Consider the following 13,762-nt stretch of genomic DNA (forward strand, 5'->3'; position numbering starts at 1 on the left):
TTGGATTCCTTATAATCTAAAATGCCAGCTATTAAGAGTTGATAATGAATGTCTACCTCATGTTTGTCAAAAAACTAGTAATCTGAAATGCTTATTTATGGGAAAAAATTATAAATAAAAAAACTTACATGTAACTGGAGCCACAAGAGGTACAAGAAATCAAAAAGCTGAAGATTTTCAAGATCTGCCTCTAAACGAAAGTTAACTCCTAAAAGAAGATTTGATTAATTCTCTGAAGGACAACTTAGGGTCAGAAGAACTGAACAGAGCTAAGTTGCTATTTCCTTTTCTCTAAGAGAAATAGAACATGAGCCTTGTTTTAATTAAGTAGCATCTTAAATCACATTGCTGTAAATAGTCTTTTAGCAGGATATGGGAAACACTGCTCAGGTGAGATGTAAGACTATATGCTGTCATTCAAGAGTAACAGGTTACATTTTTTTTAGAAAATTGATGTGATAGTACGTTCTACTTCTGAAACACAATGATGACTGATGTAGACCTATTCAAGAAGCAAGATTGTTTATTGCTGAATCTTAACAACAGATATGAGACAGATTTTTAAATCCGACAGTATAATAAATCACCCTCGAGTGTGGTTGAGAGATTTCCACTAAATAACTGAATATCACAATGAAACATCTAAGAAATAAAAAGCCCAGGCATCAGTGAAGACATAACTTTAAGTATTAATACTGAAAACTTCATATACGGACAGATACGTATTTCCTACCCAACACACAGTCAAGACAGAAGACAATAGTGGTCAAGAAGCCTAAGATAATAGTCAACTCTATCACCATTCCTGATCGTGGATTAAGTACTAAGAAAAGAGGGGTTTGAAGGCACTTTTTTTCTTTTTGGGAGATGGACTCCCTCTGTCTACCAGGCTGGAGAGCAGTGGTACAATCTTGGCTCACTGAAACCTCTGCCTCCCGGGTTCAAGTGTTTCTCCTGCCTCAGCCTTCTGAGTAGCTGGGATCACGGGCATGGGCCACCATGCCCGGGTAATTTTTGTATTTTTAGTAGAGACGGGGTTCCATCATGTTGGCCAGGCTGGTGTCGAACTCCTTACCTCAAGTGATCCGCCCGCCTCAGCCTCCCGAAGTGCTGGGATTATAGGCACGAGCCCCTGCGCCCAGCCCTAAGAGCACTTTTATATAAAGTCTTTTCTCTCAGTCATAAACTAACATTTATTAAGTGAGTATAGTTTATATGCTTGGTACTATGCTAGATACTGTGAAGGTAGGGGGAAGAAGTCTACAAACGGTGTAATGGTCTCTGCCCTCAAGGAGCTTATTAATCATCGTGTATATCATCAGGAATTACATTTTAGGTGACACTTGTGCCATCCATTCTTGAGTTCCATCTTCAGTTCTTAGGCTATTTAGTAATGTTTCCTAAATTTCTTGGTCATCTTCAAGAAAGTCTTGATGAAGGCTTCAACTGTACCTTTGATCATCAGGATATCCTGAGAATCACCCTGCCTGGCCTCACCAACCTCAGGGTAAAAAGAGGGTACAGGCACATTCTTCAAAGCTCCTTCTTATGGTGGCATCTGGAGTTTCAGAGGAGGCAGTGGGAGATGGGATGGGGGTCAGATCCATGGAGATCATTATTGGCAGCATTGTACAGCAATTCCTGAGAAACTGAAACAATTGAGAGAGAGATGGCTTATTTAGCTCACTTAGCTTCCGAGCCATTTTTCATTTCCTGAAAGCAATGGAAGCCAGCAGCCTATTCTTAGGACTTAACGGAAGATTTGAGTAAAATTTAATTCAGGAAGGTTCTCATTTTTCATTTTTAAAAGTTTGAATTCCCTGTTCATACAGAGCAGAGCTATTCTTAACAATATTCCATATTTAAAAAGAATAAAGCTGTATTCTTGAGATACAGATCTCTAATGCTTGGTAATCATCAGCTCTAGCATCTCATTTCATTTAAAAGCAGTGTTCACAGAGGCAGTAATAAGACGAGGATAACTGAAAAAACATTACTTGATGATATAAAGCAACCAAGTTTAAGACTGGAAAGTGATGCTATCACTTATGTACAAGAAATAGCAACCAGTTAAAGATGTTCAAAGTATGGTAAAATTGGCCTAAGGGTAGGAATCATATGAAATCTGCAAACATTATCTGTAACGCTGCCAGGAATATACTGTTTTATAAATGCCAATTTGCAGTTGGGCTTCCAGGAAGAACCAGATAATGCCCAGAGAACTACTATGTCCACTTCAACAGAGACCAATATACATTTATGTGTCCAAACCTAAAATATAATGCAGAGCAGAGTTGAGTGTGATATGGTGTTCAGTACATGGACTATGGAGTAAAGCATCCTGGATTTGATTCCTGGCTCTGCTACAAATTAACCAAAGAAAATCTACAAAAGTAAATGTGCCTGGACTTTGGTTTAATAAAGCTAAGTTACAGCATTGCTGTCAGTCCCAAAATGAGACAATGTAATCAAAAAATAATTTTATAAAATTCAAAATGTTTTATAAATATTAGTGACTATTACGTATTAATTGACTCCTAGGTTTATCATGGAATTTTTAGACAGGCAGGTGCAGGAGCTCATGGCTGTAATCCCAGCACACTGCTAGGCCGAGGTAGCCAGGTTGCTTGAGTTCAGGAGTTCAAGACTAGCCTGGGCAATATGGCGAAACTAGTCTCTACAAAAAAACATAAAAATTAGCTGGGCATGGTGGCGCATACCTGTAGTCCCAGTTACTTGAGAGGCTGAGGTGGGAAGATTGCTTGAGCCCAGGAGGTAGAGGCTTCAGCGAGCTATGATCGCACCACTGTACTCCATCCTGGGCGACAGTGAGACCCTTGCCTCAATAATAATAATAATAATAATAGAAAGAAGAGCACTGAGTTATATCCAGGAGGGAGCTAGAACTAACCTATAACATCAAGCATTTACCTTAAACATAGAGTGAATCCAATTAAGAAGTACTACTCATATAGGTACCTCCAGGGCTGGTAGGTACTTGCAGGGTAGAAAAAAGTTACTCTGAGTAAATCTTCTAATTCACTGACTCTTCGCCATAACTTTTGCAGAGTATGCCCAAGAGATGAGTCAGAACCAGAAGATGTCTGGCTTTCTGCTCAGTTTTTTCCCAAGGGAGAAAGTAGTTTTCTGCTTCCCCTACTTAGCTCTTTCCCTTGCTGTCTCCATCATGTGACAAATGTTTGCTCATGTCTCAAGAGTGGCCATTTTAGATCTGCCTGGAAGGATGTGTGGAGGCTCCCCATTCCACAAAGGACAAGGTTTATATGAATTCTAATTCAAGAAAATCTGACACTTCCTCAAAGCATACACATAGAGAACACAATTGTAGATATCAAAGAGTTCTCATCATTTTTCATTTCAAAATACTATAAAGCAGAATAAGTACTTCAGAAGTGAATAAAGACTACAAATAGGAATTCCTCAGTTCACAATATTACTGGGTAGACCACCACTGTGTGTCTCATCATGCAGATGATGACAACTTCAGAAATATGTTTAGAAATTATACACACATAAATGCAGGAAGTAGAAATTACAGGTAAGCTGCAAAACAAAAACAAAAACAAGGACCTAAATAAAATTGGATTTCAGAATAAATATAAGTAGATTATTAAGGAAAATACTTTTTCTTCAGCTGGAAATAAAGGCCCTCATGTAAACAAGGCAGACTACTACTAAGGAGGAAGACAGAAAAAGAGAATACAATACATCGGAATAATACAGAGAAAATTAAGAATTAAAACCAAACTTGCAAATGTGAAGGAACATTGGAAGTGGTTTTAATTATAGACTCTCTGGATTTTATTTGGCCAGTATTTGATGAACTTTTGAAGATAAAGACAGGATTTACAGAAACATTTCTGTCAATTTAAACAAGAGGGGAAAGGTAGTACTTTTACAGCAAAACCGTAAGATGAAATCAGGGATACAAACTTGAAAGTTGAAAAAGGGAAAAAAGGAACGTAACTGTATCATAAAGAAATAAGATTATGAAAATCTTTATAATAAACACAAAATGAGTGGAAACCAAGAATCTGTTTTCAAATTGATTTGCCACAAAAAACCTTGATTGACATTTCCAGTGGAGGAACTAAAACAAATCAAAGATATATAAAAAATGCTACTTTTACAGATGCCTGAGTGTGAAGACAGAGTAAAACAGGCAAAGATAGCAGAATATATAAAATTCTCACTGATTAATAGTGTCTGCAGTGGTGGAAGCATCCCAAAGAAATCATGAGAATAAAGATTCAACTAACTACTCACTGAAGCCCTGAACATCCTAGCCTAGAAAAACAAGGAATTTCCCTGGTGTCAAACACAAATTAGCAAAAAAAATACAGTGAATTAAATCAATAGTTGGTTGGACAAAACATATGTTTCTTTAGCCTAAGTTCACTATTAAAGCTTTTATAACTTAATAGAGTATGAATTTTAGTCACTCTGTTTGGAGACCAACACTAAAGACACAAGTAACTAAGAAATCATTTGTATGAGTGGAATGTTTGATGTTTGCAATGTTAGAAGTATCTTTGGGTGAATTATGGAAAAATAGATTAAGTATGCTAGTTTGGAAGAATGCTACGCAGTAGTCAGTTCTAAGATATTATCAATTTTAAAATAATTTTAAAAGTTTCTAACATTGAAATTGTTCCTTCCCACCAAAATTAAAACGTTATAAAAGTTTAGTTTTAAAAAAGATTCCTCCTCTTTCATTATTTGTATGTCAAAGCTACTTGGGAATGTGTGTTAAACAATGACTGAACCAAAATTGGTTGTAATAAAAATGGCTATCATAGTAAAGGAATATGAACATAAAACACCAAACTATTTGAAAACTTCTGATCAAGTTTTTTTGTTCCCAGATTCAAGTTCTGAATCCTTTGGTATGGTTCACAGTTGATAGCCGCCCTTGGAACCTTCTTGTGAACGAGCTGAATGCTAAGGTAAAAGCTGGGTCCACAATAAAAACAGCTGTTTTCAATTGTGGGAAATACAGAAAGCAATACATTTTATCTGATGCACCAACTAAATGCACTACAAGAGAGTACGACTCAGAGCCTGTTCTGGCCATTTTTAAGCTAAAAAGTCTGTGTTTTGGCCAGGTGTTGTGGTTCACGCCTGTAACCCCAGCACTTTGGGAGACCGAGGCAGGTGGATCACAAGGTCAGGAGATTGAGATCATCCTGGGTAACATGGTGAAACCCTGTCTCTACTAAAAATACAAAAAATTAGCCGGGCATGGTGGCGGGCACCTGTAGTCCCAGCTACTTGGGAAGTTGAGGCAGAATGGCATTAACCTGGGAGGCGGAGCTTGCAGTGAGCCAAGATAGCACCACTACACTCCAGCCTGGGCGACAGCATGAGACTCTGTCTCAAAAAAAAAAAAATCTGTGTTTTTCTCTAGGCTATTTTTCATAATGCCCAAATGACATCATTCACTGAAATGGAATTACTCTGGAAATTCCCATAACTGCACTAACCACACCACAATCAATTTTCTGCTTTCATCTCTATATGTTCACACTTCATTTATAGGCATATCTTATTTTCTATTGTGTTTTAAATCTTTTAAAAATTGATACATAATAGTTGTACATATTTATGGGATACATGTGACACTTTGTTACACGCCTAGAATGTGTAAGAATCAAGTCAAGAGTATTTTGGGTATCCATCACCCTGCGTAACTATGATTTCTATGTGTCAGGAACATTTCAAGTCCTCTCTTCTAGCTATTTTTGAAATACACAATATAGTGCTGTCACTTATAGTCACCCCACCCTGCTACTGAACATTTGAACTCATTCCTTCTAACTGTTGCATATGTGTGTCTTATCAACAGCACTAGAGAAATTGTTTGAAGTCAGTATATTCTCATCAAAGCCTATACCCTTCAGTTAAAGAGAACAAAACTCAGTATTCTTTGCTTCAATCTCTATGCTTGTACAGTGAATATAGTTTTTCCAAAAAAAAAAGGGTTTAATCCTTATTCTTGGAGGACAAAATATTCATCACTGAACGCACCAAAGAATGTATGTAATTTATATGTAGTAAATCATTTACAATAACGTCCCATTGTCTGCTTATGCTATGACTTCTAAGCTATAAATCCTAAATGAAAATACTCCATTCTACTGCTCTGCCAATTTCAGAATCCAGGTTTGTAAGTTCTATCATGTGTAGCCAGCCATGAGTCACATATGCTGAAAAACAGGGATGAAATAACTGACATTCCAGGTCAGAAACTCTTGCTCATGAAACCTATTTCATGTCTACCTAACATATATACATAAATTAAATAGAATCACTATTAGGATTGGGAGAAACCAGGAAACCTGGCCTTACTTAAGTGTGTAATTTTACTGTAATTTCACTTGCATCAAGCTGATTTTATAGCTGTTAGTCTGTACAGTACAGAATAGTATATAAGTTAGAAAAATAAGCTAACTACCACAGGCACATAATTTATAAAAGTGATTAGAACTGTTATTCATCTTAAGGCTTCATAAGATTTAATTTTACAGTGAATATACTTGTTTACTTTAAGAATGCTCAAAGTGATAAGTCAGTTTGATACCCCATTTTTGAAACAAAGAGAGAAAGGTTAAATGCCTTGGTCCAAGCTACACATGCCAGTGTCCCTAATTCGGTTTCATTTATTTTTCTTGAAATTTATATCAACATGATTTATCAAATATGCCTGTTTTACCCCCAATCAACACTTATGATGAATCCACTCAATACAAATAGTAAATAACCTTTATTTCTTATTTCATCAATTATCAGTTTGAGATACGTTTTACTTAACAGTTTGTATTCTGCTTTATTAAAAAACCTCATCATTCTGGAATAAATTTAGATTTACAAAAGTTACAAAGATAGTACAGAGAATACTCACGTGTCCTTTACCCAACATCTCCCAATGTTAACATCTTACATAACTATAGTACATTTGTCACGAGCAAGAAATTAACATTGGAATAATACTATTAACAAAATTCCAGACTTCGTTTAGATTTCGCCAATTTTTTTCCACTCTTGTCCTTTTTTCACTGTCAATCTGGGATATCACATTGTATTTAGTTGTCATGTCTCCTTAGTCTTCTCTTCTCTCTGTAAAAGCTTCTGAGACTTTCCTTGTTTTTTCAGGTCCTTGATACTTTTTAGTACTGGTCAGGTATTTGTAGAATGCCCTTTATTATTATTATTATTTTTTTTTCTGGTTAGACTTAACACATTCTATCAGCGAGTACATGATATCACCATGCCTTATCATTGGTGAAGTTAACCTTGAACTTGGTTAAGGTGCTGTCTGCCATGCCTCTTCACTGTAAAGTTACTGCTTTTCCCTCTTCATACTTTGGTGTTCTTTAAAAGTCAGCAGTCCAGCACACATTCAAGAAGAGGGAAATTAAGTTCTACCTCCTGAAAGTGGCGATCTACATTTTTTGTTTGGAATTTTCCTGTAAGGAAGATTTGCTTCTTTACTGCCAAGTATTTATTTAGTCAATCATTTATTTATATCAACATGGATTCACAGATATTGACTTTATTTTTTAGGTTATAATCCAATACTCTCATATTTATTTTGTTGCTCAAACTGTCCCAGCTCAGACCACTGGGAGACATTTCAGGATAATAATTTCCTGAAGGTGATCAACAATATTATAATACCTATTATACAGTAGGTAGTTTTTGGAGCATTTTAACATGACACCAAATGTAAAATGAATCTATCTTCAATTTATATATAGAAAAAAATCAACTGAAGACTGAGAAGATCAATTAAAAATCATACGTAGTTATGCATTTCTTAAACCTTTATACTTCAAAAAGCAACCTGACATCACAGATTGAGAGAATGTAATTACATCTTCAATGGAATGCTACAGAATAACAGAATGTCATTGTAAGGAAAAAGCAAATAATAAACCAGTTAGAAGTGCTACACAAGAAAACATTGAGGAAAAAAACAGCAAAATGTAAAAGTGTAAGAATTTTAATTGTCTGTATTTCCTAACTTCCATTCCTCAGCCTCCAGAAATCTAACATTTGCCACTATACAAATGGCTCTCAGACACAAGACAGACTAACTGCCAAAGCCAATCATCTACTTTCAGTACTTACCTAACCAGTCTCCCATAACACTTGATACTCTTTTTTAAAATTATTATTATTTTGTTTTTTTGAAACAGAGTTTCGCTCTTGTTGCCCAGGCTGGAGTGCAATGGTGTAATCTCGGCTCACCGCAACCTCCACCTCCCAGGTTCAAGCAATTCTCCTGCCTCAGTCTCCTGAATAGCTGGGATTATAGGCGCGCGCCACCACACCCGCCTAATATTTGTATTTTTAGTAGAGATGGAGTTTCTTCAAGTTGGTAAGGCTGGCCTTGAACTCTCAACCTCAGGTGATCTGTTTGCCTCAGCCTCCCAAAGTTTTGGGATTACAGGCGTGAGCCACCACGCCCAGTCACTTGACACTCTTGACTATAAACTCACTTAAGAAACCCACTGAATTCACCATAAATATTGTCATTCCTTCTCATAGCCTTAATAATCACGTATCTAAAATTATCTTCAGGTTTGACCTCTCTTTTGAGAAATACACTGGATTCACCATAAATAAATATTGTCATTCCTTCTTATAGCCTTAATAATCACGTATCTATAATTATCTTCAGGTTTGACCTCTCCTTTGAGCTACAAATCCATCTGTCCTACAAAACAGGCTTGCAACTCAAATGTATTACCTATTTCCAACCTTATCCTTTTGCATACCTCATTTCACTTAATCATATCATCTCTACCTTGGCTCAGAGCCTCATAATAAGAGCCTCACAATATTTTGTAGGAGCTGTTTCCAAACTGATCTACCTGATCTCCTTTCACTAATCCATCTATCACATTGCTGTCAATGTAATCTCAACAAATTATTCCCCATGTTAAAACCCTTAACTTCTCATACCTTATAAAGTAAACTCTACACTCTTGGGAGTCTCATATAAACAAGGGCTTTATGATCTGCCTATCTTTCCAGTCCCACCTCTTGGGTACCATATCAAACCATTAATACTTAACTAAGCACAGTAATACATCCCCATGCCCTTGAAAAGCTGTTATCTATTGTAGGAAAACAGCTGTCACACCTTATTCTTCGCTGCTAAATTCAAAACTCCTTCCTCCTTCCCAAGCCCTTTTGAGTCCCTCACTTCTCTGCTCCCCAAAATGCCTTGTAAATATTTCAATATTAAGAATGGTCAGGCTGTGCGCAACGGCTCACACCTGTAATTCCAGCACTTTGGGAAGCCGAGGCGGGTGGATCACCTTAGGTCAGGAGTTCGAGATGAGCCTGGCCAACATGGTGAAACCCTGTCTCTACTAAAAATACAAAAAATTAGCCGGGCGTGGTGGCACACGCCTGTAATCCCAGCTACTCAGGAGGCCGAGGCAGGAGAATTGCTTGAGCCTGGGAGGCGGAGGTTGCAGTGAGCCGAGATTGTGCCACTGCACTCCAGCCTGGCCGACAGAGTGAGACTGTCTTAAAAAACAAACAAAAACAAAAACAAAAACAAAAAAACTGTCAATAACTATTTATATACATGTCTAAACTATAAATTGACTTTAAGGCAGAAATTATATTTATTTTATTTTTATTATTATTATTTTTTTGAGACAGAGACTCACTCTGTTGCCCAGGCTGGCCAGAGCACAATGGTATGATCTCGGCTCATTAAAACCTCCACCTCCCAGGTTCAAGTGATTCTTGTGCCTCAGTCTCCCAAGTAGCTGGGACTACAGGCATGTGCCACCATGCCTGGCTAATTTTTGTATTTTTAGTAGAGGCAGGGTTTTACCATGTTGGCCAGGCTGATCTCAAACTCCTGACCTCAAGGGGCCCACCCACCTCAGCCTCCCAAAGTGCTAGAATTACAGCATGTTCCTTCTCCGGGCACACAATAACTGTTTGCTAAAAGAACAGCTACCCTCATAAGGGAATAGTTAAGAACAAAAATCAAATACATAAAATGCTCCTAAACAAAACCAGTTCTGACTTCCAAAGGGATCAAAACAAAAGATATCTGAGCCTGAATTAATTTTTTTTTTTTGAGATGGAGTCCTGCTCTGTCGCCCAGGCTGGAGTACAGTGGTGCGATCTCGGCTCACTGCAAGCTCTGCCTCCCGGGTTCACACCATTCTCCTGCCTCAGCCTCCCTAGTAGCTGGGACTACAGGTGCCCGCCACCATGCCCGGCTAATTTTTTGTATTTTTAGTAGAGACGGGGTTTCACCGTGTTAGCCAGGATGGCCTCGATCTCCTGACCCCATGATCCGCCCGCCTCGGCCTCCCAAAGTGCTAGGATTACAGGCGTGAGCCACCGCGCCCGGCCAATATTTTTATTTAGTATTTTGCTTAACTAAAAATTTTTCCTCAACTGGTTTTTGTTGAGACAGCTAAACCTATTTTCACATCTATCTGAAAAGGTATATTAAGTTTCTATGAGAAAATCAAGTCACATCTCCATGTACTTATCAAGAGTAATTGCAAAGAAAATGGAGAGATTCCAAGACAGAGAGCAATTAACAAAAGAATTTAGACTTATGATAAAATAAAGAACATAGCTGATCTTTGTCCCTGGTTCCTGGCACAGAGCTTCAAAAACCCTTGTAATTATCCAAGTGATAGGAATGTCTTTGTTATGCCAGTGAGATGACTTACTGTGAAGCCTGAGGTAACTTCAAAACGGGGGCTGGTGACCAAAAGACCAAACCACATAATTAAAGATCTGAAACTTTGGGTCACCCCAACCTCAAGGGAGTGGAGAACCGAAGACTGAGTTAAAAAACATGGCCAATGATCTAACCAATCAGGCCTACCTAACGGAGCCCCAATAAAAACTCTGGACACTGGGGTTCAGTGGAGTTCCCAGGTTGGTGAGCGCAGTGAAGTGCTGGGAGGGTAATGTGCCCAGATTCCACAAGCGGAAGGGCATGGAGGTCTGCAGACCCTTCTTGCACCAAACACTGCTCTATGTATCTCTTCAACTAGTTGTTCTTGATCTGTATCCTTTGTAACAAAACTGTAATCACATTATAGTGCTTTCACAAGTTCTGTGAGTCCTTTTAACAAGTTACCAAAATTGAGGGGGTTGCAGGAAGTTGCAAGTTTTCAGCAGGCCAGGCAGAAGTATGGATATTTTGGGAACACCACAATTTGTGACTGGCATCTGCAGTCTCATGATGAACTTTGCTCTTAACTTGAGGTCTTCACTAGCTTCAGGTAATTTGTATTCAGAATGGAACTAAATTGTACAACATCCAACTGGTGATAGAGAACTAGTGTCAGAGCAGTGACTTCAGAGAGTTCTTAGTGGTTTCTGCATGTTATTTTATAAAGAAGAAAAGCCAGGTGTAGTGGCTCACGCCTGTAATCCCAGTACTTTGGGAGGCTGAGACAGGTGGTTCTCTTGAGGTCAGGAGTTTGAGACTAGCCTGGCCAATATAGTGAAACCCCAACTCTACAAAAAAATTCAAAAACTAGTCAAGTGTGGTGGTGCACTTCTGCAATCCCAGCTACTTGGAGGCTGAGGCCAGAACAGCTTGAACCCAGAAGGCAGGTTTTGCAGCGAGCCTAGATTACACCACTGAACGGAGAGAGACTCCATCTCAAAATAAATAATTAAATAAAGAAGGAAATTTTTAAAAAGACAAGTTCTTACTTAACACAGATACTTTTGCATATATTAGACTTCCCTGCTATCTTTCTCATTCCCCAAGAACCCTTAAACCGGGTTCACATCCATCATTTTCACCCCAACTCCTGTAACTGTCCTCTTGGGTAATTTCAATGTTCATGTAGATGATACATTCAACATCCTAACCTGTCATCTCATACCACCTTCACCTCAATTTACTTATCCTTTCTAATCTCCTTCTCATGACTCTGAAATTAGGGATCTCAAATCCAAATGTTCCTTCTTTAAATAGCTGAAGAGGGCCAGATACAACACACAACAGAAAACAGTGAGGACTGTGGTGAACAAAAGAACACAAGCAGCAATGAAAAGGGGCCTGCAATGAAAAGGGGCCTGCCAATACTGAGCCCCCAGCCATCACTATTATCCAGAAAATGTAGACTAATTGTTGCCAGATGTTCTGATTTTTCTGAGAAGCAGAATTCCACATTTTTATGTAAAATTTCTAGATGTTTTAATATGAGCAATTTTTTAAAAAGTGTAGAGATCATCACAAAGAATCACATGTGGGCCAAAAGCTGACAGTTTTTTAATCACTACCTTAAATACTGCAGTTCCTCGGAGCTATTCAAGGCTGTGTGTTTTTCACTCCCTATTCTCTCCCAAGGAAAATATTACTCTCATGATTATACATATAAAAATTCATAAAGGTATACAGTATGTTTTGTTATTGTATGTGTTTCTGCATAGTTAAATAGCTCTTGTATCATTGATAAATACAAGAATGATACCACAATATGGAAGCTGAATTGGTTAATACATCACTTTTAAAGCACATAAATATATTGCAGGACAAAACTAGCAGCTGAATGAAGAGTACACTAACACAAACTAAATGAAGAAAGCCAAAAGCAATGTAGTTCTGTTCAAAATGTATATTCATCCACATTCTTCCTCTTGGTTCCTACTGGCAACAGACTTTTCTGCAAGTGTTTTTATTGTGTGGCTTCTCTCAATGTTTGTACAAAAGAAACAAACAGGTGCAATACACTAGAACCAGCTATCTCTGGCATTGCTACATTTATTTACCAATGACATCCTTCTGTGCCTACAGTTCAGCAGCTTCAACCCTTCTTTATATCCCCTTCTATCAAGCTACCTTCATCTTTTCCTGGAACATTAATGGCTATATCTATTGTAGTATTTCTTTTTTTTTTTTTTTTTTTGAGACAGAGTATCACTCTGCTAGCCCAGGCTGGAGTGAAGTGGCACCATCACAGCTTACTGTAGCCTTGAACTCCCGGGCTCAAGCGATCATCTTGCCACAGCCTCCTGAGTAGCTAGGACTATAGGCGCATGCCATCATGCCCAGCTAATTAAAAAAAAAAAAAAATTTCTGTAGAGATGGGAGGCTCCCTATGTTGCCCAGGCTGGTCTTGAACTCCTGGGCTCAAGTGATACTTCAACCTCAGCCTCTCAAAGTGTTGAGATTACAGGAATTAGCCACCATTCCCAGCCTCTTTATTTAAAGACATTTAGTCTTAACTATATACACACACACACACACACACACACACATATATATATATATATTATTTTTTGAGATGGAGTCTCACACTGTCATCCAGGCTGGAGTGCAATGGCATAATTTTGGCTCATTGCAACCTCTGCCTTCCGGGTTCAAGTGATTCTCCTGCTTCAGCTTCCTGAGTAGCTGAGACTACAGGCGCATACCAGCACTGCTGGCTAATTTTTTAATTTTAGTAGAGATAGGTTTCACCATGTTGGCCAGGCTGGTCTTGAACTCCTGACCTCAAGTGATCTGCCTGCCTCGGTCTCCCAAAGGGGTGCGATTACAGGCATGAGCCACCGTGCCTGCTTTAGTATGTCTTTTTAGCTGCTCTTTTAGAAAATTATTATTTTTCTTGGTGCTCTGGTTATAAAGTTGCGCAGGTTTTTGAGAGTCTGTTCCTAACTTTTATTTCATCGAGAAGCCGTTTTTAGTGAATGATATTGCCAAACACAATTTTTCTTTTTTCTTTTTCTT

The 13,762-nt window shown here is 38.2% G+C and overlaps 1 protein-coding gene across 8 annotated transcripts in view; it reads right to left on the minus strand.

Annotated features, from left to right (window-relative positions):
• ASH1L (ASH1 like histone lysine methyltransferase) overlaps positions 1 to 13,762 on the minus strand; it is a 366,415-nt gene that overhangs the window by 125,242 nt on the left and 227,411 nt on the right. Inside the window, exon 1 of one of the 8 annotated variants that reach the window (XM_050752195.1) lies at positions 1,453 to 9,392. The exons of the other annotated variants lie outside the window; for them this stretch is intronic. Coding sequence (XP_050608152.1) covers positions 1,453 to 1,462 — 10 coding nt within the window. The 5' untranslated portion in view covers positions 1,463 to 9,392. Of the gene's footprint in view, positions 1 to 1,452; positions 9,393 to 13,762 lie in introns of those variants that run through there. 8 annotated transcript variants of the gene reach the window in all.

Source organism: Macaca thibetana, chromosome 1 (assembly GCF_024542745.1).
Source record: "Macaca thibetana thibetana isolate TM-01 chromosome 1, ASM2454274v1, whole genome shotgun sequence".
Taxonomy (NCBI): Eukaryota; Metazoa; Chordata; class Mammalia; order Primates; family Cercopithecidae; genus Macaca; species Macaca thibetana.